Consider the following 27,136-nt stretch of genomic DNA (forward strand, 5'->3'; position numbering starts at 1 on the left):
CTCTAGCCCTTATTTTTAATCTGGCCTTTTTGATATTTAGTCAACATAGTCACTCTTCTCCTTAAATGTTAGAAATTTACTGAATTTTGGAACACTTAAATACAGCCCCTGTGGATTGCCCTGGAGAGCCCTACCTATTTCTTTCACAGTCATTTACTATGGTGAGTGGGGACTTGACACCAAAATTGAGAGAACATGAAGTCGTGAGACATCCATCACTTGTTTAACTTTAGTTTTTCTTATTTATTTTTTACATCTATAAAGTAAAAATAGTTCAAGTCTTAGTCTAGCAAAAAATCCATGGTTTTAGAATATATACAGATTTAGGATTCAGAAGTAATACAGACAACTTTTTTGTGGGCTACCAAGTAATAGGTGAAACATTTCAGCTTTATAGTCCCATGGGGTGATCCAGCTTTCAACAACCTTGTCCATGCTACAGTTAGAGAGAGCGTAATACCTGGATCTCAAGAGATAACAGTACCTACACACAGCACAGCTCCATCCTCCTATACACAGCTAAGGAAGAACTTTTCAGGTGAAATCAAGTCTCAGTTATTGCCCTCCAGGAAGGGCAGAGACTACCTATAAACAATTAAGCAAATGGCCCTGAGCCCCTATGTCTTCTCACTTATATGGAACCTAAATAGCCATGGGAACCAGTAACAGTTGCACAAGAAAGAAATGGTGGCATCTGCTGTAGGAAGAACTTTTCACCTATCTTAAATTGAGTACATACAACTTAGGGAACAATTCCAACAAGTATTCAACAACTGATATCATGACTACAATGATCACCAAAATGGTAAGGGTTTAAAAATCTGAATTTTAATTTTATCTTTAGGTCTAGATAGTATTAGGCTCTGGGCTGAAAAGGAAAAGGGCGTATATAATGTTTGTTCCTATTGCTATTGACAGTGATGATATTGAGGATGACAAGTAGCCCCATCCTCCAGACAGATGTAAAATGCCTTCCCTGGGAAAACTGGAATGTTCTAGATCCAATCCTATAAGCTTCCCTCTTTATACACCGTATTTGTAATTGGTATATAACATGGTCTCAAGTCCCAGAGACTTAGTTTCAGACAGTGCCAGCCAATAATGACTATTTAAAAACAAGCCAAGTCAGTTTTATGGAATTAGTTCAGTGCAGAGAGATGACATCTTTTAAGTTGATTATCCTGTCTTGGAGTTATATGAGAAAATTCTCAGGTCACTATTGAATGTAGAATAAATAGATTTTTGGAAGTAGGGGTATTTATTAAAAAAAAACACAACACCAAAATACTTGTTTATTTATTTTGACAAACATGAGGATTGATTTCAGTATCTGATTATTTGGTGGATATTAATTTTGTGCTTAATTATCCAATATTTATCGAATTCCATTAGCTCTCTGTGTTACAAAGAGATGGAGTAGTAAATCAGTCATGTTTGCTATGAAATGTTTATTCAACTCCTTAGTGGACACATTCAGCCAATTAATTTAGGTCATGATAGCCTGGTTCATATTTTGTTAGTAAAAATCCCAAGGAAACTTATGAAGATTCAGAAAGTGAGTTTAATGAGAATTTTTTTTACTTTCTAGTCCTCTGTGTCCCTATTTGCAATGTTGAAAAAAGTTAAATCAAATTTGTATTTTAAGTATCATTTTGAAATATAGGAAATATGTACGTAATTCTGTGCTAAATATTGGAGGAAAAAAATCTTATGGATGGAATATCATTAGGCAATTTACAATTTTAACCCACGTGATCTTACAGAGTTCTTGAGCTCAGAGCTGGTAAAATGATGTAGAACTGCCAATCTATTGCTTCATGATTCACTTTTCTTCTTTACAGATGGTGTGATTGATCTCTAATGCCCATTCTAGGTCAGAAAAATCTATTATACTAATTTTTAGAGAAGGTTGGTGACTCTATTTGGAGTTGTTTATCTAGAAAATAAATGGAGCAGCCTCACACCCCATCCTTCCAAAAATGTTTAAATCATCGAAACACTGGGAGCAAACCCAGTTTACACACTGGTCACTCAAATACTTTTTTTTTAAATCTATCTTTTTTAAAATAGTTATCCATCTTGTACGTAGAATTTTCTACCCCAGTGCCAATTCCCAGTGCTTAGAGCAAACAAGTTGCAGGAGAGCTGTGCTATTGCTCCCGCGAAAAAACCGATTTTCCTTGTATATTTGAGTAAAAATGAGGTTATTTATATAAGGTTGAAAAGAAAACAATGTGTATGACAATGCCCTGGAAGAAAGATTTGCAAAGGAAGCAGAGAGAACTAGTAATTTTAAGGAAAATCTGAAAGTTGTCTCAATTTGACCGAAGTTTCCAAGAGAGTTGGGGGAATCAGGAAAGGTTCAGGGGGCCGGCTTTGAAACTAGGTATAGCAAATAAGGCAGGAATGAAGCCTGAAGAGTCTCGGATCAGTTTCCCCCAAATCCCTAATTATTTCGTGCCCAGACTTCTTATATTTTTCTTCTTTTTTAAGGGGCAAAAAACACAGCCATTCGGCAGAGCCGAGGAGCCCTTCGTAGCAGCGCGGCGCACCGAACAGGCAACCAATCATCACGCAGCGACTCTCTATATAAACCCCCAGCCGGCGGCGCCCGGGACACGCCGTTCTGACAGTTTAAGGTTACTTTTTGTCTTTCCTAGCTAAACAGAAAAATGTCGGAGACTGCTCCAGTTGCTCCTGCTGTTGCCGCACCTACAGAGAAAACACCTGTTAAGAAGAAGACGAAGAAAACGGGCGCAGCTGCTGGAAAACGCAAGGCGTCCGGGCCCCCGGTGTCCGAGCTCATCACCAAGGCTGTCGCCGCCTCCAAGGAGCGCAGCGGCGTGTCCTTGGCCGCGCTGAAGAAAGCGCTGGCGGTCGCTGGTTATGACGTGGAGAAGAACAACAGCCGCATCAAGTTGGGTCTCAAGAACTTGGTGAGCAAGGGCACCCTGGTGCAGACCAAGGGCACTGGCGCCTCAGGTTCCTTCAGGCTCAACAAAAAGGCGGCCACTGGGGAAACCAAGCCCAAGGCTAAGAAGGCGGGCGTGGCCAAGCCCAAGAAGGCTGCTGGGGCAGCTAAGAAGCCCAAGAAGGCCACGGGCGCGGCCACCCCCAAGAAGGCAGCTAAGAAGACCCCCAAGAAAGCCAAGAAACCAGGGGTGGCTGCTGGGACCAAGAAAGTGGCTAAGAGCCCGAAAAAGGCGAAGGCAGCCAAGCCGAAGAAGGCGGCTAAGAGTCCGGCCAAGGCCAAAGCCCCCAAGCCCAAGGCAGCCAAACCTAAAGCTGCCAAGCCCAAGGCTACAAAGGCCAAGAAGGCGGTCTCCAAGAAGAAGTAAATCGGTAGCGGGACGTCCTACTTTGAAAATCTCAAAGGCTCTTTTCAGAGCCACCCACTAATTTCAGGTAAAAGAGCTTAACCGGATATGAGTCTCCGTAGGTAATACAACAAGCCTTGTATTGTAATAAGGTAATTCTTTTTAAACTTAAGCAATTTTTTTAAACTTGCCGCCCTAATGTGATTGGCTGTGCGTCAGGGTGCGCGCGCACCGCCACGTTCAGAACTATCCGAATGTTGTGATCACAGTTCTCTAAGGAGAGTTTAGTGGCTCTCAAAAGAGCCTTTGCGGCAGATTCACTTGCCCTTGGCCCTGTGGTGGCTCTCGGTCTTCTTGGGCAGCAGGACGCCGCCCTGAAAGATGGTGACTTTGCCCAGCAGCTTGTTGAGCTCCTCGTCGTTGCGATGGCCAGCTGCCGGTGACGCGGGATGATGCGCGGGCCGCGTTGCCCGCCAGCTCCAGGATCTCGGCCGTCAGGTACTCCAGCACCGCCGCCAGGTACACCGGCGCGCCGGCCCCGACCCGCTCGGCATTGTTACCCTTGCGAAGCAGGCCGTGGACTCGGCCCACGGGGAACTGGAGCCCGCCCCGCGAGGAGCGAGTCTTGGCCTTTGCTCGCGCTTTGCCGCCCTGTTTTCCTCGTCCATACATGTTAGGAAAGAAATACTGCAGCTTGAGGAAGAGGTTATTATAGTCTCTGGATGTTTCTAAAATTTCCATTCCCATTGGTTTGTAGAGGCTACTCAGAGAGTTAGCCAATCAGAACGCACTTCTGGAGTTACTTGCATGGGCTCCAGGAGAAAATACTGCACCAATTAGAGGTTGAGATATTGACTTGTATTGATACATAGTTTGAAGCAGTTGAAAAGCTTGGATTATTCCGCTTGATGAATGTAGTCCTACTTGGGGGAAGTATTCATGCTATTGTTATTCTGCCTAAATCTGCATAATGTTGCTACCACCCTGACACCAAGAGATAGTAAAAAAGTAAGCTACCCCTGGCGGTTTATAATTTACCCTTTTCTTTGCCAGATTTTTTCCCCCTCAGATGTTGACAAGACCCAGGGAGCTGGGTAGGTGGTCTAATATCTTTTGGTGAATAGGCAACAAACAGGGAGGCAGAAACAAATAAAAACCGTTGATAAAGGCAACGAGATTGCTTAGAGAGCTCCTGGAGCTGGAGTAACCAGGGCAAAATAAATGGCTCTAGGAAGATGGGTTGACCTGATATTACATCATTTCCCCTTCATCCCTGTTTTTGTTGTTGTTATTTTAATTTCTGGGGAAGGCCACTCGATTTTACTGGCAAATCTTGACCAAAATCTGAGTTCTGCAGACCATTAGGGGGTTGTAAACATGGATGGGGAAAAATTACATCTTTATTTTACCAAATTCTAAATGCAACTGAGCATTTCCTTCAAGTATATCTGTAGGCAGGTAATCACAATGGATTATGCAGTGCCTCTGACTTTTTCAACAGTGGCCATCACAGATGTTTTTGGATCACTTTGAAGATATTGCAGATATCTTGAAATAAAATTTACCTATTCCTTGAAACTGACATTTGTTATTCCACCTGTTGCTCCTTGTTATTTGATGTGACTAATGAAACACATTTTACGTAAAAGAAATACATTTTGACAGCTGTATTTTAATGTGGCTAATTTTCTTATCCTGTATGCTTTAAGTATTTTAAAACATTGTATTGAGAAGATATTTGTTTATAGGTTTCTCCAGACTATCCATAGAGTCCACTATACAAAACAAGTCATGAGTCCCTGAGCAGATCTTCAGTGGCAAATACCTCATGGTTGAAAGACTTCGTCTTATTTCTTTGTTTACAACATACCCAGCGGCCCCCGCCCCCCGCCCCCAGCTACACATACACACACAACTTACTGGTTAATAGTTTATTAAGTTTTACTATTTAAACTTTCTTTAAAAAAAAAAAAAAAAAAGGAGGTAGCCTGTGATTACCTTTCTAGCTTTTCTAAGCAGGAGTTCATCTTTTCCCCATCACAACTGTATTCCATACTTTCTTCTTTCTAGAAAGGGCCAAAAAACCCTCCTCTTAGAAGACTGGTTTGGTTGAGAAGGTGATTTGGATAAATGGGAAGATGTGAAATGGTTACTCAGAAGAATCTTTTTGAAAATAAGAGATTGCATCAAGGGGGAAAGATAAGGGGGAAGAGACCTGTGAGGTCTTTAATACCCAGAATGAGAGAGTTTGACTTTTGATTATGAGTGATTAGGAATAAGTATTATGTAGGAATGTGACATTCAACAAGAGTGGTTACTATATAGTATCTCTGTAGTTCGTTACATTTTACAAACCACTTCTATGCCTGCCTCACTATAAAGCATTTGCAGTAGGTATAGCTAAGCTGCTTGATTATTATTAGACTGCACTGCGTGGCTTGCGGGATCTTAGTTCCCCAACCAGGGATTGAACCCAGTCCATGGCAGTGAAAGTCCTAACCACTGGACTGCCAGGGAATTCCCTAAACTACTTGTTTTAAAGTTAAGAAAACTGTGGCTTAGAAAGATGAAATGGCCAGAATCACCTTGTCAATAAATGATGGACCTGGGTCTCAAACACGAGTTTCTTTATTCCTAGTGTCATTTTCTGAGCACTGCTCCCCATCTATTATGTCAACTGGAAAAGGAGTAGAGTTCTCTATTTCCTTTTTAGGCTCATCCAGAAAAACATAACATTCATGTATTTCTATTTTAGGCCCTTTGTGAGCTATCCAATTCACAATCCCTTTGGAATGCACCGGAAGGGATTAAACACGATTCAATCAATGCTCTTCTAGTTTTACACTGGTTTATGTAAGTTAATATTCATATTCCTTTCCTTGGGACAGTTTCTAATTTACAAGGAAATCAGAACTTGTTTAACTCTTACTCCGTCTCCCAAAATTTTTGTTGCAGTTAAAGCAGGTTAAAATGAACATCTTGGGATGGTCTTGATATTCTGCAGCAGGATGATGAGGGATCAGAAAGCTCATTCCTAGTCCCTGTGTTTCATCAGTAAACCACATACCTAGGAGGGTCTCCTGAAACACTCATCCTTGGATTTCTGATGTTCTTTTGCTGAACAAAGGTGGTCTGTCAATCACAGTGGCAAAAACCCAGGTTTAGAAAAACTCAACAGATCTACACTTAAAGACGGCAAATATCAAGCAGAAGCCTGTGTGAGTAGTTGTCTCCAAAATATACCAAAAAAAAAAAGAAAGAAAGAAAGAAAAAAGGACGTCTTAGCATGGAAGGTGTGAAGGGCATGTTCATATTTTCTTAGCTGCAGGAGGGTACTTATGCATATGGCATAGGTCTAAGCCAAAAGTAATTTTGGGGGCCAGGCTGAAGTCACTACTTTCTCCCTTCTACTTAGTAATTGCCTGACTCCTTTTAACTGGAGGAGGCAGATGGAATTCATGTCACTGTGTGGAGGCCTTGATTACTCATGTCACTCAGTCACTAAATTAGGTAGATGTTTAAATAAGTTTCAGTAACTGACAGTTTCTCTCCTCTCACATTCTCTCCTTATCCTCTCATACCTGGATGATTCCATGTTTCTTAACCAGTATCCTAAACAGTTTCTTCCTAACTGGTTCTTCCTAACAAGTTTCTCCAGCCCCTAATTCCTAAATTCTGGTCATTCTGTCTTATAAAAATTGTCACTCTTGCCTTAGGTTCAAGTGAGAACTTTATAGCCTTTTTTCATAATGATACTTTCTGCTCACACTAACCAGCACTAATAACTCAAATTTACCTTTCTATTCCTTTTTGTTGTTGTTTGTTTTTTGAACAACTTTACTCATCTGCAATTCCTTCTCTCCTTCTACCTGGGAGAGTCTTTCCAATTTCATCTCAAGTTCCAACTCCATGAATAAATTCCCCTAATTAGAAAAATCTAGTTTCTCTGATAATGTGCTTTGATGACAATAATTGGGTACCATTATTATCAATGGAAAATTTATAATGCATCTATTCTTTTCTGTCATTAAACTAAACCCTAGGGCATTAGTCTTCTTTATCTTGTTTTCCCACTACTCTAGGTGTGTTTTAATTGACTGAGCTTTAAAATCCTGTCAAATGGGTGGAATTATCCCCATAATAATCAGATTCAGTGATTTTCTGTTTTTCTGTGGAAAGCTAAGTGTAATAAATCTCTGCCCCTTCTATGACCCTCCTCATGGCTTGACTTAGGCACTAGCTCCCTTACTTTCTGAGGTATGCCATCCAAGGTGTTGGGGCTACTGAAAAAAAAAACAAAAACAAAAAAACACCTTTGCAGTATAAAAGTCTTCAGATGTAAAATATCAATATTTACCTGTGTACATATGGGATAGGCAGGATGTGGAAAAAGAATGAAATGGCATTTCTGAACTATCTTGATTTTTAGCTATCACTTCCATAAAATAAAGCTACTGGTCATTCAGAGATTATATACTTGTTTGTTTTTAAATTACATGCACTTATAGGCAACCAGGCAAGCCTGAAATGGTTATACAACTTAATTTTCCAACAGGTACAAATAAAATGTGACATGATTTAGATTTGTGATATTTCCCCAAGAAAATCAAAATTCATTAAAAAAATCTCATGTTAAACACTACCATTTCAATGTATGCCTTTAAGATTTAAAAAAAAGTGTGTGTGTGTGTATGTATCTTAACAATCAAGATCATTGTTTGGATGATGGACAGAAAGACTAAAAATTGTCCAAGTTAATGTTATATTTTTATTGCTGTGCATCAATTATATTTCTGTGCCATTGGCTGTAATAATTGTAATATAATAGAACACAGTTTTATATGATCCTGTACATTTTCAAAATCCACCCATTTCCTTTAACGTATTATGAAAATATTAAGATAAACATATCAGTCTTCCTATGACAGCTCTTCCAAGGAATAAAGCCTCAGGGGTAACTGTTGAGGATCATACTGATGCTATTGTTTATTATAGCAATGCCAAAGGGGAAAAGTTTTGGCTCTATCCTTTTTAACTGAAACTTAGTTTCAGTTTCCTCATCTGTAAAGAACTAATAGAATAATAATTATGTATATTAGTAGAGAACTATTGAATTTACCTTATATTTTGGAGACTTCATAGACTAATACATGACTTCTGGCCAACTCAGTAATGCAACCACTCAATTAATGTTGATTATTTCTACGTGGTAAAACTATATAGTATTAAAGTTACATGAACTCTATCAATCTTTTACTTCTGTAATCAGGAATAAACTGAATGGTAATTCCTGTTTGTTCAATAATTTTTATTTTAAATTCCAATTTGACTAAATAATTTCCTGAGGGTTTGTTTTAGGCAAAGGACTGTTCTAGATGTTCTGATGGATTTAATAACACAACTAGGTGTTTTATGTGCCCCCTTGGTCCTCATATCTTGACATCCACCATCTGGTGAGACAGAAACAGACATTAAAAAACTTACTGTGCTAGAATCTCAAAGAAAGTACAGGATATGGGAAAGTACGTTCTAATATGGAATGACTTTATGTAGCGTTACAAATATCTAACACTCCATTATTGAAATTATGAATAGTTAAACTTTTTTCTTTATATGGGTCCAGGCTCCCCAGATCTCAGCGCCCGAGTCTCAATGCCTGACAGACTTCCAAGAACAAAGATTTCTTTTATAAAACCTCTAGGACTTACAATGGCTAACTTGGCCTGTGTATTTATTTACAGCTTTGTTTCTGTTAAATTTACCACATGACCTTTTTCCTTAGTGATCCTCAAGGGGAAACAGCCCATTAAAAAACAATAAATTAATAGAAGGCTCTCAATTTTGTAGTTAAGGATACCTCACCCATCTTGAATCTGAAATTTGCTGAAGTGTTTGAATAGACATAAAATCCTTCCAAACTGTCTACAGTAACCCAATTAGTAACAACCTTTCTACATTTCCAAATAACAGACTGTATAGTTTCAGAACAAAATTCCTTACTTTTTTCCCTTCAGCTACCAGTTTAGAAATAGTGAAGAATTTGTTACTTCCACAAGAAGGGACTATCGTTTCAATACAGAATAGTATAACACTGCTGTTTTGTAGGGATGAGAAGAAAGCAAAGACAATATTTTCTGCAATAGAGAACTCTCAAGCTTACAGCTGATTTTCATGTTTTACTGACAAATATGAGGTACTTTCATAAGATTTGATTTAGAGATTAAGATAGGGAATTTAGGAAAACAGAAAAAGACACCTTTAATGGCGTCTGCTGAAAGGCTCATGATTCCTGCATTCGAGTTCATTCAATTTTTTCCTACTCAGAGACCCACCCAGCTGCCCCTGTTGGTTGCTTTGGCCCTTTGTAGAGAAGACCTGGTGGGTAAAGACCGCCACCAAGTTCTCAGGAGCTGTCAAGGTCTTCCCTTTGGTGATAAAGCTAATAACCTAAGCCTTGGCTCCGTTTTAGGGATGATCGTGGTATATCTGTGACCATTCTCAACAGGGTCCTGGTGGTTGCTAGCGAGCTGGGCCTCACAATTCTGGTGAGCAAGGGCACCCTGGTGTAGACCAAGCGTTTAGCCACGCCTAAATGTACCAAACCTACACAAAATAAGCCAAACGGAGGTGTGCAAGTAAAGCCGTGGAGGCAGTTCCTACACTGAAACTTTAAAATAACAGGCTTTTTAGGAATTCCCTGGTGGTGCAGTGGTTAAGACCGCCTGCCAATACAGGGGACACGGGCTTGAGCCCTGGTCCAGGAAGATCCCACATGCCACGGAGCAACTAAGCCTGTGTGCCAGAACTGCTGAGCCCACGCACTGCAACTACTGAGTCCACGTGCTGCAACTACTGAAGGCCTAGAGCCCGTGCTCTGCAAGAGAAGCCACTGCAGTGAGAAGCCCGCGCACCACAACAAAGAGTAGCCCCCGCTCGCCGCAACTAGAGAAAGCCCACATGCAGCACGTAAGACCCAACACAACCCACCCCCCCAAAAAAATAAACACCATAGGCCTTTTAAAGAGCTTAATTCCGAGACTCTCTCCGCAAAGGTCTCTCGAGACTGCGCGAAATTTGTGCTCTTAATGACCAAGTACTACCGCACCTTTTATAGATCAAGTGATTGGCTCTGAAAAGAGCCTTTGGGTTTTAGTTATCACTCTATTAAAAAAGCCAATTTACGCCCTCTCCCCGCGGATGCGGCGCGCAAGCTGGATGTCCTTGGGCATGATGGTGACGCGCTTGGCGTGGATGGCACACAGGTTGGTGTCCTCGAAGAGCCCCACCAGGTAGGCCTCGCACGCCTCCTGCAGCGCCATGACGGCAGAGCTCTGGAAGCGCAGGTCGGTCTTGAAATCCTGCGCGATCTCGCGCACCAGCCGCTGGAACGGCAGCTTGCGGATGAGCAGCTCCGTGGACTTCTGGTAGCGGCGGATCTCGCGCAGCGCCACCGTGCCGGGCCGGTAGCGGTGCGGCTTCTTCACGCCGCCCGTGGCCGGTGCGCTCTTGCGGGCCGCCTTGGTGGCCAGCTGCTTGCGCGGCGCCTTGCCGCCGGTAGACTTGCGAGCGGTCTGCTTAGTACGAGCCATAATGAGAGATTGCAAACACTGCTACAACTACAAGCTGTGCTGTTCTTGCTCTTATTTATAAAGGCGAAGTCCTCCTGATTGGTCCGAATCTTCAAATTCCGCGCCGTGAATTAAGTAACTGGATAAGCCTTGTGATTGGATACCAGGTCTCACTTTAGAAAATCTAGATCTGTTGCAGTATGCTCAATATTTTCTCGCTTAAAGTCCTCCGCCATTTATTCACCCTGTATGTTACATGTTTTATATATACCTTAATTGGTTTTGTTTTAATCCGCTTGTTCGGGATTAAGTTTGGGAAGAGACGAAAATGAACGTTCCAGAGTTCTGAGCCCTTTCAAAAACTCCGGTTTTGAATGTAATTGATCGAGTCCAGTTTCGTCACTTATCAAAGGTTCTGATTTTGAATAACGTTTTATTTTAGCAATGCAAGCACCATATTACATAATTCCCAGCCCTCCAACAAACGCTGGCATCACTTCCAGACACTGTTCCTAGGAAACATGAAAATACTACCGCCGTTGAAATGTGACGATCCTTAATTCTTGGTAAAGCTTAAGTGTTGCCGACTTTGATCAAGCCGAATTGGGAATGCCAAGGGCATAATTTTGAAAATATTTATATATTTAGCTAATTTCTATGTTCTGTTTTCTAGAATTACTAACCCGGTAACTGAATTTTGGCAGAAAACTAGTCATAAATTTGTATCGGGCGTTTGTCTCTTTAGGTCCGGATCTAGAGAGAAACAAGGCTCACAAGTAGATACTTCCGGACAAGACATTAATTTTTTGCACTATTTTGAAAACGAAAGTTATTTTTTCTGATGGTGGGGGTGGGGATATCTAGTGTCAGTTCCAGTTAAACAGCCAATCAAAAAGCAGATTTGAAATCACCTTATTTGCATAAAAGGCTTCTACTGGCTGATTTGACCCAATCAGGAATTGAGATAGATTAAGCACCTATTTGCATAGAAGCCCTACAAAAATAGGCCAACATTGTAACAGGTGTTGTCAGTTTTTGTCTTTTTGATAACTGAACACCATGCCTGAGCTGGCTAAATCTGCTCCTGCTTCCAAGAAGGGTTCTAAGAAGGCGGTGACCAAGGCGCAGAAGAAGGATGGTAAGAAGCGCAAGCGCAGCCGCAAGGAGAGCTACTCCGTATACGTGTACAAGGTGCTGAAGCAGGTTCACCCGGACACTGGTATTTCGTCTAAAGCCATGGGCATCATGAACTCGTTCGTCAATGACATCTTTGAGCGCATCGCCGGCGAGGCGTCGCGCCTGGCGCATTACAACAAGCGCTCGACCATCACTTCCAGGGAGATCCAGACGGCCGTACGCCTGCTGCTGCCCGGGGAGCTGGCCAAGCACGCCGTGTCCGAGGGTACCAAGGCTGTCACCAAGTACACCAGCTCCAAGTAAATATTTCCAGGTGTTGTTAAACCCAAAGGCTCTTTTCAGAGCCACTCACAGTTTCAAAAGGGGCTCTAATACTGCATACTATTCGTTTCTAGAGAGAAGGTCAGATTTGAAAATTGACTAATAAGCATCTTTACCATTATAATTTTTTCAGAAATAGGGCTCTTTTTACTGAGCAGAAATAACTTTAGCAAGCACAGAGCAGAGAAACAGTTTTATATTAAGAACTGAGAAGTCAGTTTTACTTGCTGAGCTATTAAGAATTTTACTAGTTGGACCATCAAATAATTGTTAAATCTTTAGTTGCTCACGTAATAGAGAAAAGGAAGAGGGTAAGAAACCTCAAGTAGCCTGGAAGTAAAACCTCTTTATTTTTGGGTAGTCCTTGACTGGCAGCCCAGTGAGTCGGTTAGTCAGTCTTTCCTTAAGGCTGATTGTAATTAGCAACAATACAATTTCAGCTACAGATTTTCAAAATACCCTGAGACTAAGGATCATACACGACAGGCTACCTGCAATGTCGATCAGAGCTCTTTAGTTGCTGTCCTCACTTTTGGTAAGTCCACTCGTGGCCATTTCTCTTCTGGATTAGGGAGGGTGGGGGGAGTTGCAGAGTATTGTGAGATCATAGATCTGAGTGTGCCCAAGATTCTTCTCTAAATGAACTCTTGAGTTGAAAAACTAGGACTCTGAGTTTATTCATTCATTCATTGAGAGCCTATTAAGTTTCAAAAAGTGACAGGTACTAGGGACAGAGCAATGAGCAGGATAGAAACAATCTCTCTCCTCACAGGGCTCATAGTCTAAAATGAATATTTAGACGGTACCCAAACGAACAGAAGCGAAGCATCAGTCTAAACGTCACTTTAGCATTGCCAAAAGCTGAACTGACTTAACCTTAAATTTTTAATTTCCCTGGAGGCAATTCTGGAAAGGAGGTGGAGTAAGAGAGATGGCAAGGGAAGAGGAGACAGTAAAGGAGAGAAAGGAATCACAAAAATGTGCAGAGTTCAAGTTTGTATTTAAGGACTATGGTTAACAACAGATGTTATATATTTACATTTTCAGGTGACCATGTTTTATCATTGGTCCACAAGAATTTTGTATTGGTCCTAGTGCTGTGACTTACTGAAATGTAGGATCTTACTGAAATGTAGAAAGGAATACTATACTAACAAATCTTGTCCATTATTCCTCTTAAAGATTCTCCTTAATAAGATTTCTTCTTTTTTTAATGTGTACCTGTATGACTTAGTATTAGATACCCCTAAAAGTGACAGACAGCCTAAAATAGTCAGTGGTTAAGCAAAATTAAAGTCTTTTTCTCTATATGTAGCTCAGGCCTGGAATGGGCGCTCCACTCTCCTTAGGGAACTCATCCCTTTCTATGTATAAGGTATGTTCGCTCTATTATTTGAGAATATTCTCAAATATATTCTATTGAATTCTACTACGGAGAGCCTACCAAGAACAAACTGGATGGATGAAATTCATAAATATTAAGTAGGTAATTCATAAGTAGGAAACATATAAGAAATGTTGGATAGGTAAGCAAGGCATTTATGAGATACAAAATTCAGAAGCTGTATTTACTGTAAATCATTAAGTTAGTACCTCGTGAGATGTTAGACATAGAGAAAGTAGAGCTTGTGTGTACTACATGGAGATAGAAAGTGATGAAAGAACCAAGAAGTGCCAAGTATTTGTAAGACACTAAGTATTTATGAAGTACCCAATATTTATGAGTTCTTAAACTGACCACCCATTGGTGACTCCCATTTTGGTACCATTTGCCCTCTACAGACAACATGCACATAAAAGACATGTTTGCTTGGTATGTCACTGGTGACCTCCCTAGATGGGAGGCTGTATACTCAGCCCTGCATCTCTCCAACAGAGCAAGCATGTGTTGGCTCCAAATCACTTCCATCTGCTGGATCCCTTTGCTCAAAGTCCAACCTAGTTCTCAGCAGAGAAGAAATTCAAAGGAAGGCAGGGAGTGAGAGGAGAGAGAGGGAGAGGGGAGGGTCAGAGAGAGATAGGAGAGAGGGAGGGGGAGGAGAAGGGGGAGAAGAGGAGGAAGGGGAGGTTTCACATGAAAAGTGAAACCAAGGATTCAACTGATCTTTTGCAACCTATCTGAAATGTGTTCATTTGTCCAGTATCTTTTCCCTTGTTTCTTGCTATATATTTAAAATTGATTCAATAAAATTAATCAGGGAACTTAAATCAGTCTGTGAGACTTTATGTTCTATGACCTTGGAAATGGCCTGCCTGGTAGTGTATTTGGAGGCTACCACTGCATTAAGGTAATTTCTCACATGTCATTCTAGTTGTCATTCTTAATAAGATATGGTCCCTGTTACCTAGGACATATAACATTGTCCTATAGGGCAAATAATAATGTATACAAATATAGAACAGTAATGAAATATGCTTAAAATTGAAGGGCTTTGAGGCTCACTACCTGGGCTGAAATTTGTTGTCACCATTTACTAGCCAGGTGACCTTGGGCATTATGCAGAATCATTCAGCATGCTTCCCCATCTGTAGAGATAATACAGTAACTCTTATAGGTGACTTGCTCAAGCATATTTAGTGTTGGGACTACCCCAGAACTCTCTTGTTTCAATGCTCTGTCTACCACTATCAGGAAAGAACAGAGGACTTGTGCATAGTGATTTTAGAAGATACACAGGTTTTCTGGAAAGAGAATTAGAGCAAGTGTGGATATCTGAGGTGACAGATACATGATACTAACTTCAGGGCCCCAGTTCTGCACAGATAAACTCTATAAACCTTCAGAGGTAGAGGCACACTGGCTGTTAACCTCTTCTTCCTGAGCCCCCAGAGACCTTGTTTCCCAGCTTCCCTTGTAGTTGGGTGTGGCCTTCTTAGGCCACATAGCTGAGTTCCTAACAATGGAATGTAAATAAAAGTAGTTTGACATTTTCAGGTCTGGGGCATAATAACCTCCCACGAAGACTTTCCAAGCTCTTTCCCCTCCCAAGACAAAAGTGTTTTAGAAACTAAACAGGCCCAAAATAGAGTTATGTCATCACACCAAGACTTAATTACAGTTTTGGCTTCCCCAGAAATGAAATCTTAAACTAGTCAATCAGGAATTGCCTGATCAGCACCAGTTAGGTAATCAGCCGGCCAGACCCCTGCCAAACCCTAAAGGAAAGCAACCTTGCAATAAGTTACCCACTTTTTTTCCTAGTGTAACTTCCCTGTTCCTGCTCCCTTCTGCCTAGAAAAATCTTTTATTTTGTACAGCTCCTCACAGCTCTCTTCTATCTGCTAGACTGGATGCTGCCTGATTCATGAATCACTGAATAAAGCCAATAAGATCTTTAAAATTTACTCCATTGAATTTTATTGTTTAACATGTGAAAGCAATGTGTTTAGAATGATTGAGACACCTGGGCTCCAGAACCACTGCTTGGAAGAAAGAGCTACCTGCTGATCTAGAACACCCTTTTTGGACCTCATAAAAGCAGAGAATAAACTTGCAATAAGCTGTAAGGTTGTCAATTGAAAAAATAATAATAACCTAAAAGTTGAGAATTATGTTATATTCAGCAGGTATATGGAGGACTTAAGCCCAGGAGACAGCTTCTCAGATAGCTCTGAGGGACTGGTCCTGAAGAGGTAAAGGAGGAGCCAGGATATATAGGAGTTTTTGAAAAAAAACAAAAACGAAACAAACAAAAAAAAAAACAACACAAAAAAACAGGTAGTTGGAACGTCAAAAGATTACTGTTAAAGAAAACAGCCATCTCAAGTTAATGAATTTAGCCCTTTTCTATATCTGGGAAGATGCAAGAGTCTGGGCTCACTGAAATCATTCTTTTGATATATATGTAGCATAACTATCTAGGGCCAGTATCCTGTTTTTCTCCATCCTGAAGCCCCTCAGGGTGCACAGTCGGGGCGGTTGCAGGGGCTGATGGCTTGATGGCCGCCACATCCTTAGTTTACTGATATGGCAGGTGACATTCTTCGTCCACAAGGTTTGGGGGTTTATCTTAATATACCCTCCACCAAGGAAGGGTCCCAATCTCTATTTTCTAAAAGGAAGTTCTGTTACTTGTTGCTGGATCTCAAACCTTGTAGAACCAGATGGCTAGCTACATTCTTTAGTTGGCAAAGGATAGAGGACATTTTCTTCCTCCCCGACAGTTTCATAGTTATCTGGCAAAACCTGAAGGACACCAGTTTTCCATTCTTTCCTTGAACACTACTTATTAAAAATGAAAGTAATTAATAGTTTACACACCATAATGAAAATCCCTACATTTGGACTGCAGTCTCTCCCAATAGGAAGGGTTCAGAAGAGATGTGATCTGTTAGTTCTGTGCCAAGACACAGCTATAGCTCAAGATCTGCAGTTGAGAACATGTAACACCTTTATCATAAATAAATAAATTTATTTTAATTTTGTTTTATTTTTAAAATCATGGGTTTGGCCATCAAATCATCACCATTTTGAAGGTTTTAATATAGAGTTCTATTAGCCATGAGCCAACAGATGAGCAGTTTTATTTATATTTGGGGACTTATCCATAATTAGCCAATGTAATCTCAGAAAATTTACTTGTTACAGTGTATAAGGCCTTTTTAGAAATATTACATTTGGATTCTCTTTTTTCTGAAAAGTAAAACGATGATGGTGATTATTTGGAACCTCAAAATATCTTACTTTTTATTTTAAATAAATTATCAAATAATTAATAGTCTTTCCTTAATCACTGGTATCCTTGAATCAGGCTGGCAGTCCTCCCTGGGATTAGTACTCATCTCTTCCTGCCCCGGCCTCAGTTTACCATCTGAATTGGGTGTGCTCAGGAAACTAGAACAATACTTTTGGGGGAAAAAAAAAATGTGTAAAATCACTGCTGAGCTTGAGACTTGAAACTCCAGCTTGAGAAAACAGAAGAGGAACCTGGTTCTATCTAGTTGGTTATCAGACCTGCGACCATCATTCCAAGTGATGGTCCCAACATAGGACCTTCGCAATCACGGTTTCTTCTCTGTGGAATGATCTTCTTACAGATGTATGAAGACCCCTCTCCTTTCCAAGCTTCATGACACTGGCTTTCATGTCTCATCTCAGTTGTGAAGCTTTCCTCACCCATCTTATTTAAAATGACAACTATCCACCACCCATCTCCCACTCTGTGGCAGTCCTTAATCCCCTTGGTCTGTTTTCTTTGTGTTTTCTTAACCCTCTTTACCTACCAAAAGACTGTTTATCTTTATTTTCTGTCTCCCACAAGAATCGTTGGTGAGCTCTGCACAGTAGGATCTTTGCCATGTTATGCATTGCTCTTTCCAGCGCCTAGAACATTGTTGAGCACATAATAAGCACTCAAAAAGTTTTTGATGGATGGATGGATGAAGTAAAATGGACATATGCACCTAACACAAAATGTCCATCCATTCTCTAGTGCTGGAGATAAAGTCCATGACAGTTTTATCCAAATGAACCCCTGTGAGAGGTAGTTCCCTTCACTATGCTTCCATTTCTTCATCATCATGTTTGAGCTGATAATGGCCCCCCAACCCACAGAGTTATTGTGAGGATTAAATTAAATAATCCATATGGCACTAAATTACAGACTTTGAATTGATAAAATCATGAATCTCTTACCACCTGGACAGTTCCCAAGGCCGGTATTGTTAACATCTCTACTTGGTAAATGACATAATAAAGACCAAGAGTGCTACATGGACCTTGCAACTCAGGGGGCTTGCATTCAGCCAGAAGGTCACTAGTGACTGACCCAGTGATATAAAGCTGGATAGCTCACCACTGTTCCTGATACAAAAACCCCTTGCCTGGTTCCTGAAGACATTTGATTTTCAATTCAAATAAATCGTTTGTTACCCGAGGGTAAACAATTTGCCTGTGGCCATAAAACTAGTAAATTGAAGTACTATGCTATGAGTCACCTTTAACCCCAAATGTTTATATTTTATAAATGATTTTCTCTTTTCTCCCTAACTATAAATCCTCCAGGTCAGCTTCTATTTTCAAGGTTTGAATAGCACAAAATAAAGAAAAATAGGCCTTGATTTTTGTGCTGGAGCACAACTGAGACCATCTGAAAATAAAGCAGAACCTGATTAAATGAGAGAGAGGGACACAAAACTCCTATGCGCAACTCCTCTCAAGACCTTCCATCTCACTCAGAGGAAAAGCCTAATTCCTCACCGTGACTTACAAGCCCTTGCATGATCTGGCTTCCTTTCATTTCTCTGCCATTATTTCCTCCTACAGCGCCCAGACCACTCCACTCCACATAGCCACCCCGGCACCTCAACATTCCTCCTTCTCTCTCTTTATTTTTTTTAGAATTTATTTATTGATTGATTTTTGGCTGCGTTGGGTCTTTGTTGCTGCATGCGGGCTTTCTCTAGTTGCGGCGAGCGGGGGCTCCTCTTCGTTGCGGTGCGTGGGCTTCTCATTGCAGTGGCTTCTCTTGTTGCGGAGCACGGGCTCTAGGCGTGCGGGCTTCAGTAGTTGTGGCACGCGGGCTCAGTAAGTTGCAGCACGCGGGCTCAAGAGCGCAGGCTCAGTAGTATTGGCACATGGGTTTAGTTGCTCCGCGGCATGTGGGATTTTCCCAGACCAGGGCTCGAACCCGCGTTCCTTGCCTTGGCAGGTGGATTCTTAACCACTGCGGCACTCATCAGGGAAGACTCTTGTTCTCTCTTTCCACAACTTCTTCCTCACAACTCTTTGCCGAAATAACTACTTCCTTACTGCCGTCTTCATTGGTCACCTTATCTAAATTTCAACTCCCCATGACAATCCTTATTCTTGCTTTATTGTTCTTCTCGCCATCTTACATATTACATATGATACTTATTTATCTGATTTATTGTCTATCCCAGGGTCAAATGTAAATTCCATGAGAGCAAAGAATCTTGTCTGCTTTGTTCTCCAAGTATATTCCCAGTGCACAGAACAGCATCTGGCACATTGTAAACTCAACAAATGTATGTGGAATAAATAAATGTAAAAAGTCATCAATGTTAAATGCTGTTTGTTGGGGGAGTAATCATGGCATCACAATTAGGTTTTAAAATAGATGTATATTAAAATGTTGAGAGAAGAAATGATATGATTTGCTTGACAATAATCAAGGCAATAATCAAGGTAGAAGAGGTATAGATAAATTTGGCCAATGTTGATGTTGAGGCTGGGTGAGGAGTACCTAGGGTCTGTTAAACTATTATTTCTACTTCCATATATTCTCAAATGTTGCATAATAAAAAAAATTTTTTTTAAGTTTTAAAAAATGAAACAATATCCAGGGTGGGGGGTGGGGGTGGGGAGATAAATTCCTAAATAATTTTTTTTTAAAAAAAAGGCTATGGAGAAAGGCCACCTGAAAGACCAAACAGGACCTTGTGCTAATCTGTACAGGAAAGCCCAATGTGAAGACAGAGAGGTATCCACTCTCCAGGATGTTCCTCCGTGTAGCATCCCTGAAAACCTAGTAATGTCAACCACTGAAAGCAGCTACATTTCTCAATATAGACTCACATTACCCCTGTCCTCAGAAATTGCTATAAAAGCCAAATACTATTTGATTCATTGCAGTGAGATAAACTGTCATCAAGCAAGCCAGAAAGTCCTCCTTTGGAACTACAAGGAAAGCCTGATTCAGTTAGGTAACTCCTTGCTAAGCCTGGAGTCCAACAGGAGCTAACCACAAGATTGGAATTTATGCAATATTTAGTCCCGGCCCTAGCTACCTATTGGAAGCACCTGAGTTTTAATAATTACTGTTGCCTGGGCCCACCTCATACAATTATAGTCATACTGATTGGACCCCAAGCAAAAATATTTTAATAAAAACTCCAGTTGACTGTAATGTGCAGTCACCACTGAGACCACTGATCCACAATGAAATCAAACTCTAGAGGCACCTTGTTATGTGCAACTGCTTGACAGAAATTTCATTCTATTACATAAATAAGTGTAGTTTGCAAATGCTTTCTCCTGGTAAGAGTTCACAGACAGGTTGCTTTTCTTGATGAGACCAAAAACACCATTTTAAAAAATAGACTTCTTAATCTAGCGTTCATAAGAATCACTTGGGGTGAACTGGGTACAACGTAGATTCTGACTCAGTAGACCTGGGTTGGGTCTGAAAATCTACGTTTCTAGCAAATTCCCAAGTGATGTACATGCTGCTGGTGGTAGACCACACTTTGAGTAGTGAAACTGTAGAAGCCAGCAGGGTTCTCTGTCTTGGGTTCTGCTACCAATAAGTTTATTAGAAATCCTGACTGAGAGGTCTAATTTTTTTTATAGAAGTCAACTATCAGCAAAACAACGCCCTCACTGTTCTCTGTGTAAAAGGTCAAACATTTCGCGGGAAAGCCAAAACTGTTTCACTTTTAACTTGGCAGAGATTGGAACTGAACAAATTGAGGTCTCAGAGAAATTAGAAAGCAACGACAAACGCTCTAGCTTCTCAATTGTCAATGCCCAAACATGTGGGAACAAAGCTTTAGAAGGGGTAAACAGCAAATCCACACCCACCTTCACCCAAATTCAACCTTTTGTGGGTAAAGCAGCTCACCTTCCATACATAATCCACGTACTCAAATAACCCAACCTTCACATCACAACGCTTACTGCTCCTTCCAAACTACCTAAAACACGGCTTATTCTGTTGCCAAACCTACCAATCCCCCAGTCCACCTGCATGTGCTTTTATTACATTTCCCACGAGACAGCTAAATTCCTACTTTTGAGCAACTTTTGCACATAACCTACCAATTGAAGGTATACAAAGCTGCCAGAATTTAATTAACTGAAATAGTACAGACAGTTGTAAAGTTACACGACACTCCCAAAAAATAAGTTTACCTAGTAACTCATGAGGAAATCTCCACCTTAACATCCCAAACCAAAACTCACTGAAACACAATAGACTAAATGACAGCTATTTTAAAGAAAATGTGGGTGGCTCTTAAAAGAGCCTTTTTAGTTGCATTGAGATAGCTGGGGAAACTTCATGCCCTCTCCCCGCGGATGCGGCGCGCAAGCTGGATGTCCTTGGGCATGATAGTGACGCGCTTGGCGTGGATGGCACACAAGTTGGTGTCCTCGAAGAGCCCCACCAGGTAGGCCTCGCACGCCTCCTGCAGCGCCATCACGGCCGAGCTCTGAAAGCGCAGGTCAGTCTTGAAGTCCTGCGCGATCTCGCGCACCAGCCGCTGGAACGGCAGCTTGCGGATCAGCAGCTCCGTGGACTTCTGGTAGCGGCGGATCTCGCGCAGGGCCACCGTGCCGGGCCGGTAGCGGTGCGGCTTCTTCACGCCGCCCGTGGCCGGTGCACTCTTGCGGGCCGCCTTGGTGGCCAGCTGCTTGCGCGGCGCCTTACCGCCGGTGGACTTACGCGCAGTTTGTTTAGTTCGAGCCATCGTAAGAAAGCAAAAGAAAAAAAACAAAGTCGGCAAATAAGTCGGAAGAGGTCCCCTTTATATATCCTCAGAAACGTTCCGATTGGCCTTGCGCTATTTCAAAAGCCCCGCGAAACAAAACCATTGGCTGAAGAGTCAACGCAGTGATTGGTGAAGTACTAGAGACTCTGATTGGATGAAATACTCCACATTTCAATCCCTCTTTTTGTTATAGTCTGCAACCCAAACGAACTAATTTTCTAATGTTCTAGTTCAGCGCATCTCAAATTATAAATAAGGAACCACTTGGGGATCGTGGAAGATGCCAATTCTGATTCAAATCTATGTAATGGGGCCTAGAATTCCGAGGACTACGCTTTAAGAACAGATTTACCTATATTCTTTTTTCTCCGTGGTTACTTTTTCTGAACTGAACTTAGATTCCCCTGGGCTGCCACTCCCTATCTCCACTGGGAAACCACGGGGAAAGCGACGGGCCGGGGACGACCGGCAAACAGTGCGCAACAAATGTTTGACTTTCCTATGGTGGCCAAATGGGATTTTGCTTCAGTTTGTTCCAGCAGAAATTAGTTAAGATAGCCTCCATCATGTTGAACTCTATTCTTTTAGCCCAGTCAGCCAGTCTCTCAGAGATTTCTTTTTTACTTAACTTCACTTTGAAAATGATTATTTTCTAGTTAGAATTGTACTATGCACCTGGTGTTTACTTCTCCGAAAAAACACTCCCTTCCTCAGTGAACATTTTTCATTCCAGAAAGATCACGGTGAGATAACCTCAAGCACCACCAGAGCGAGTCCCAGGACCGCCGGGCGCCATCTTTGATGATTTTGAAATTTTCCTGAAGTAAAAAAGAACGCAAAATTGCATTCTTATCTGCGGCCCTATTTTCCACTCTTAGACTGTATAAGATTCCTTCCTATTCTCTCAAGGGAGGGCACAGTCTTGAGAGCACTAGCCTGCCGTGGTCTCCTTTGCCTGGCAAAGCAATAAAAGCTACTCTTTTCTACTTCACCCAAAACTATGTCGCCGCTTACTATTCGGCACGGGTGAACAAAGGCCGAGTTTCGGCAACAAGTTCAGAACTTGAAAAGCCCGCGCTGATCTGATTTGCCAGCCGTTCTTTCGTTTGGCTGTTTCAAACGTCTTAGTGACATTCTAAGCTACCACCCCCCACCCGCCTTTTCCGCAAGATAGAATGTTTCCCTTCTCGCTAAATAACCAAACTACCCCAGGTTTTAAAAACGTTACCGAAACTTGCTTCTTCATCGCTACTAAAAGCCCTTGCTTACGGTACTAACCATTTTTTTGTAGAAGTCCTGCTTCCCTGAATCACATTTCAAGCAGTCCCTTTAGATAGCAAAGATAATTTGGGATAATAATCTGTGGCGATTACCCAGTGGCTTTAACCGCCTAAGTTTCATAGACCCAGCCCAAGTTTAGTTACAAGCTTTTTTAAGTGTGAAAATGTGGACGGCTCTGAAAAGAGCCTTTGGGTAAAAAGTTATAGACACGCACTGATATTGGGATACGTTCACTTGCCCTTGGCCTTGTGGTGGCTCTCAGTCTTCTTGGGCAGCAGTACAGCCTGGATGTTGGGCAGGACGCCGCCCTGAGCGATAGTGACTTTGCCCAGCAGCTTGTTGAGCTCCTCGTCGTTGCGGATAGCCAATTGCAGGTGACGCGGGATGATGCGCGTCTTCTTGTTGTCGCGGGCCGCGTTACCCGCCAACTCCAGGATCTCGGCCGTCAGGTACTCCAGCACGGCTGCCAGGTACACCGGAGCGCCGGCCCCGACCCGCTCGGCGTAGTTGCCCTTGCGGAGCAGACGGTGCACACGGCCCACGGGGAACTGCAGCCCGGCCCGCGAGGAGCGAGTCTTGGCCTTGGCACGTACCTTACCACTCTGTTTCCCCCGACCAGACATGACGAAACACTAAGAACAAGACAAAAACCAAAGAAAATGACCCTCAGACCACAAGAAACTAAACTATTATACTCTGCGGCGGTTTGGTAAAACAGCCTGTGCGATTGGCCGAACACAAACCTTAGCCAATCAAAAGCCAGTTCTAAAACAACAACGTTACTAATTTACATAGAGAGTTTGTAATTGAAAGGTCAAATTATGTAAGGTTGAGCTAAGGGAAGAGCCAATGAGACTTTGTAATAAAGAGCCTATCAGAGATTAGGATGCTGAAAAGACCAATCACAAATCGTAATTCTGCCATCTCTAATTTGCATACAGACCAAACAAATACTGAGGCCGGTTGCTGGTGGGCGTATTTGTTTCTCGTTCGTTAGCTGGTGGGGTTTTGGTTTTGCGATGCCTGAGCCAGCTAAGTCCGCTTCTGCTCCTAAGAAGGGCTCCAAGAAGGCGGTGGCCAAGGCTCAGAAGAAGGACGGCAAGAAGCGCAAGCGCAGTCGCAAGGAGAGCTATTCCGTGTATGTGTATAAGGTGTTAAAGCAGGTTCACCCGGATACCGGTATTTCTTCCAAGGCCATGGGTATCATGAATTCATTTGTCAACGACATCTTCGAGCGCATCGCGGGCGAGGCGTCGCGTTTGGCGCATTACAACAAACGCTCGACCATCACGTCCAGGGAGATCCAGACGGCCGTGCGCCTGTTGTTGCCCGGAGAGTTGGCCAAGCATGCCGTGTCCGAGGGCACCAAGGCTGTTACCAAGTACACCAGCTCCAAATAAGCTCGCTTCCTCTCTAATAACTCAAGGCTCTTTTAAGAGCCACCCACATTGTCTCTTAAGGGTCTGTAACTCAAGACTTCAAAATTATATTTATGTATGACCATCAAGGAAAGAGAAAAAGCTCTGAAAGCTTCGGAAAATTATTCTTTCGTAAGAGACGTTTACATTTATAAGAGAAATATCCCTTTTGTATGGGTGTCTCTTACTGTACCAGGAAGAGGAGGATGGCCGAATCTGTTATCTATGGAAAAGCCCACAACTTAAATCTGCATAACAACGTTACCCGTGTTTCCTGTGCTTTTCCTGGTTGCCTCCCACAACTGACTACCCATCCCCATCGTTTTTAGTTTTTAGCTGAAGATGGTATTTAAGGTGGTGGCCGCAGCCATTTTGTAGATTTTCTGTTTTACTGGGGCTCTCCAATGTATACAGGAGATGCACGTTGTTACCTTTTGTTTTTCTCCTATCAATCTGTCTTCTATAAATTATTAGGCCAGCCAAAGAATCTAGAAGGGAAGAAGGAAAAAAAATTTCTTCCCTACATCTACACAGTGATTTTTGTGAACATTAAATAAGTTACTATATTTTGAATGGTGCTTGTGAAGAAAATTCCCTAAACTCCACATATAATTAAGGCATTCATTTATTGCTTTCCGAAGTTAATTTTAAATACATTTTAAAATAATGTATTCCTGAAAACAAATACATAAGTATATTTGAGAAATGGATAAGCATGGTTTAAGGGGAAATCCCCCAGCATAAGATACAGTCCTGACTGCCTCTTTGAATGCTAAATCTGGGCATCTTACTTAAACCCTCTGTGAGCATTTCCTTCTAAACTGGGAATAATAATTAGCAACTACTGTGTGGCATTGCTGGGGTGATCAGTAAAAGAGCACAAGTAAAGTACTCAGGGTGGTGACTGCACAGAGAAGGTCTTCTAAAATATTAGCTGTTGGCTAAAGCCTCTGGTTGAAGTGCTGGGAAGCTGCTCTTAGTCCTGCCCAATTTGGAGTCTCAGAATCTTGAAGCCATAAACAAGGCAGTAGGCCGGAAAGCCTACTAGCATTTAACACCAATTAGGATTCCTTGTCTGGCAGTGTGAACAAACCAAACCACTTCTAACAGTCCAAGCCCCTCTTTGAAACCAGTTCTTTCCCCTGAACTGTTCTGAGGACAACCTAGTGCCTGTGACTGTTAAGTCTTCCCTGCCTTTGATGGCCAATTCAAGCAACATGTGCCTTACTTTCCAAGGGCCTTCTCATGCCTCACTAGGATTAGAGGTACCTCTTTTAATAGTCAGATGTGTTGGGTTATAAAGAAGACCATATAAGAACTACTCACCTCCCTCTGCCCAACCACAATACTTCCTTTCTACATCCAGGCTTTCCTTCTTGGTCTTCCTTCCATTTGGAACTTCACTTTCTCAATCTTTTTTGCCCTCAAGCATCACTTATGAGTAAAGCCTTCTATGACCATATCATTTAAAATGTCACCTCCTTCCTCCATACTTTAATGCCTTTCCCAGCTTCAGTGATCCTCATAGCACCATCTTACATACTGTTTTACGTGTTTTGTTTGTGCCCCCTCCAACAAAATATAAGCTCCATGAATATAAATATATTGTTTTGTTCACAGTTGTTCACTGCTATGATTCCATAGCATCAGACAGTGCCTGGTATATGCCATGTGCTCAATTTTGTTTGTTTATTAAATTATCACCATATGAATTTGTTTCCTCAAACCAGTGCCTTAGCTCAAATAACATTTGATCCTTTTCATATTTAAGCACCAGAGCCCGTATCTTTAAAACAGATGAGATTACAAATGACTCCATTGATTTCTGGCTCGCAAAGTATCACCCTACAAATTACTTGCAGGCCACAAGGAGGAAAAACCTGCTTTTACAAAGAAACTAATCACCCTAAACCAGTAATTGATCTATCATATCGAATCTGGATAACCCCGACATCAAGTGCCTCTGATGTACAATAGTATTTACATACAATCATCTGTAACTGTTCCTTGAAAAGAAAATTAACGTGATTTCAGTCAAGTCTAGGGAAAATCACTTGTAGGGCATTCAGGGTACAGAAGTCAAGGAAAATAACCCCAGCAGGAAACAAGCCAAACCAAGACATCCTATAGCCAGGTCTACAGCAAATCAATATCAAAAAACTAAACGAGATCAAGGAGGAGAGGAGAAAACTTGTAGATTAAAAGACCTGAGACAAAAAAAAAAAAAAGAGAGAGAAACCTGAGACTGAAAAGGCATGATTGGATCCTCCTAAGCAAACCAGATATCGAAGACATTTTGGGGCATAACTGGGATTTGTTACTGTGAACCCAGCATTAGATATTAGGGAATCTGGGTTTAGTTTGGCAGTGATTATATGAGAGCTTTTTTAAAAAATAAAAAAATAGTGCGTACTTAATTTGAGGTAAAATATACTGATGCCTGCGTAGTATTTTTTTTAAATCATGTCTACTTAATTGTCAAGCTTAGGTGACATTTATGTTGTTCATTAAGTAACATACTTCCTATCGGCTTTTTAAAATTTTCTTAATACGAAGTCAGAATATAGTGTTCTCTATGCCTAGCAACACGTGCTAGCTTTCCCCGCCTGTGCATTTTAATTTTACCCCCAAAGGACTGGTACAA

General features: G+C 41.6%; 5 protein-coding genes and 2 pseudogenes across 9 annotated transcripts; 3 read left to right on the plus strand and 4 right to left on the minus strand.

Annotated features, from left to right (window-relative positions):
- Nucleotides 1-2,660: 2,660 nt before the first annotated feature.
- On the plus strand, nucleotides 2,661-4,899 carry LOC309637835 (histone H1.3-like). The gene has a single exon (XM_082413061.1). It carries the CDS (start codon nucleotides 2,673-2,675, stop codon nucleotides 3,336-3,338), a length of 666 nt encoding a protein of 221 aa, XP_082269187.1. The 5' UTR covers nucleotides 2,661-2,672; the 3' UTR covers nucleotides 3,339-4,899.
- Nucleotides 3,471-4,064, minus strand: LOC309637845 (histone H2A type 1 pseudogene; annotated as a pseudogene). Its single transcript has one exon. The product of its transcript is annotated as a histone H2A type 1 pseudogene (transcript).
- A 383-nt stretch (nucleotides 4,900-5,282) lies between the features above and the next one.
- On the minus strand, nucleotides 5,283-10,910 carry LOC309637848 (histone H3.1). Its single transcript, XM_082413082.1, has one exon. The coding sequence runs from the start codon at nucleotides 10,904-10,906 to the stop codon at nucleotides 10,496-10,498; it is 411 nt and encodes a 136-aa protein (XP_082269208.1). The 5' UTR covers nucleotides 10,907-10,910; the 3' UTR covers nucleotides 5,283-10,495.
- A 1,034-nt stretch (nucleotides 10,911-11,944) lies between these two features.
- On the plus strand, nucleotides 11,945-19,360 carry LOC309637853 (histone H2B type 1-L-like; the record flags this gene model as incomplete). The annotated part of the gene is made up of 2 exons (XM_082413086.1): nucleotides 11,945-12,321; nucleotides 18,348-19,360. The coding sequence occupies 2 exons, from the start codon at nucleotides 11,945-11,947 to the stop codon at nucleotides 18,370-18,372; spliced, it is 402 nt and encodes a 133-aa protein (XP_082269212.1). The 3' UTR covers nucleotides 18,373-19,360.
- A 1,765-nt stretch (nucleotides 19,361-21,125) lies between these two features.
- Nucleotides 21,126-21,772, minus strand: LOC309637846 (histone H3.1; the record flags this gene model as incomplete). The annotated part of the gene is made up of 1 exon (XM_082413080.1): nucleotides 21,126-21,772. One exon carries the CDS (start codon nucleotides 21,770-21,772, stop codon nucleotides 21,362-21,364), a length of 411 nt encoding a protein of 136 aa, XP_082269206.1. The 3' UTR covers nucleotides 21,126-21,361.
- LOC309637843 (histone H2A type 1-like) lies at nucleotides 21,602-23,788 on the minus strand. 3 transcript variants are annotated; one of them, XM_082413079.1, is made up of 2 exons: nucleotides 23,289-23,788; nucleotides 21,602-21,742 (listed from the first exon to the last, which is right to left on the minus strand). In XM_082413079.1, exon 1 carries the CDS (start codon nucleotides 23,695-23,697, stop codon nucleotides 23,305-23,307), a length of 393 nt encoding a protein of 130 aa, XP_082269205.1. In that variant the 5' UTR covers nucleotides 23,698-23,788; the 3' UTR covers nucleotides 21,602-21,742; nucleotides 23,289-23,304. The 3 variants fall into 3 exon arrangements, with proteins under 3 accessions (XP_082269205.1, XP_082269204.1, XP_082269203.1); XM_082413078.1 differs by lacking the exon at nucleotides 21,602-21,742 and adding an exon at nucleotides 22,471-22,611; XM_082413077.1 differs by lacking the exon at nucleotides 21,602-21,742 and adding an exon at nucleotides 22,473-22,611 and having other exon boundaries at nucleotides 23,313-23,788.
- Nucleotides 23,789-24,093: 305 nt separating this feature from the next.
- LOC309637862 (histone H2B type 1-C/E/F/G/I pseudogene) lies at nucleotides 24,094-27,113 on the plus strand (annotated as a pseudogene). The gene has a single exon. The product of its transcript is annotated as a histone H2B type 1-C/E/F/G/I pseudogene (transcript).
- Nucleotides 27,114-27,136: the final 23 nt, after the last annotated feature.

This window comes from Balaenoptera physalus, assembly GCF_965194825.1.
Source record: "Balaenoptera physalus genome assembly, chromosome: 11".
Taxonomy (NCBI): Eukaryota; Metazoa; Chordata; class Mammalia; order Artiodactyla; family Balaenopteridae; genus Balaenoptera; species Balaenoptera physalus.

What these genes read in the sequence shown, in the direction of transcription:
- LOC309637848 (XM_082413082.1), bottom strand. Translation starts at nt 10,906, where the DNA reads ATGGCTCGTACTAAGCAGACCGCTCGCAAGTCTACCGGCGGCAAGGCG.
- LOC309637835 (XM_082413061.1), top strand. Translation starts at nt 2,673, where the DNA reads ATGTCGGAGACTGCTCCAGTTGCTCCTGCTGTTGCCGCACCTACAGAG.
- LOC309637843 (XM_082413077.1), bottom strand. Translation starts at nt 23,697, where the DNA reads ATGTCTGGTCGGGGGAAACAGAGTGGTAAGGTACGTGCCAAGGCCAAG. An exon ending in GAGCCACCACAAGGCCAAGG is followed by an intron (nt 22,612 to 23,312) that starts GCAAGTGAACGT and finishes TTTTTACTTCAG; the next exon opens with GAAAATTTCAAAATCATCAA.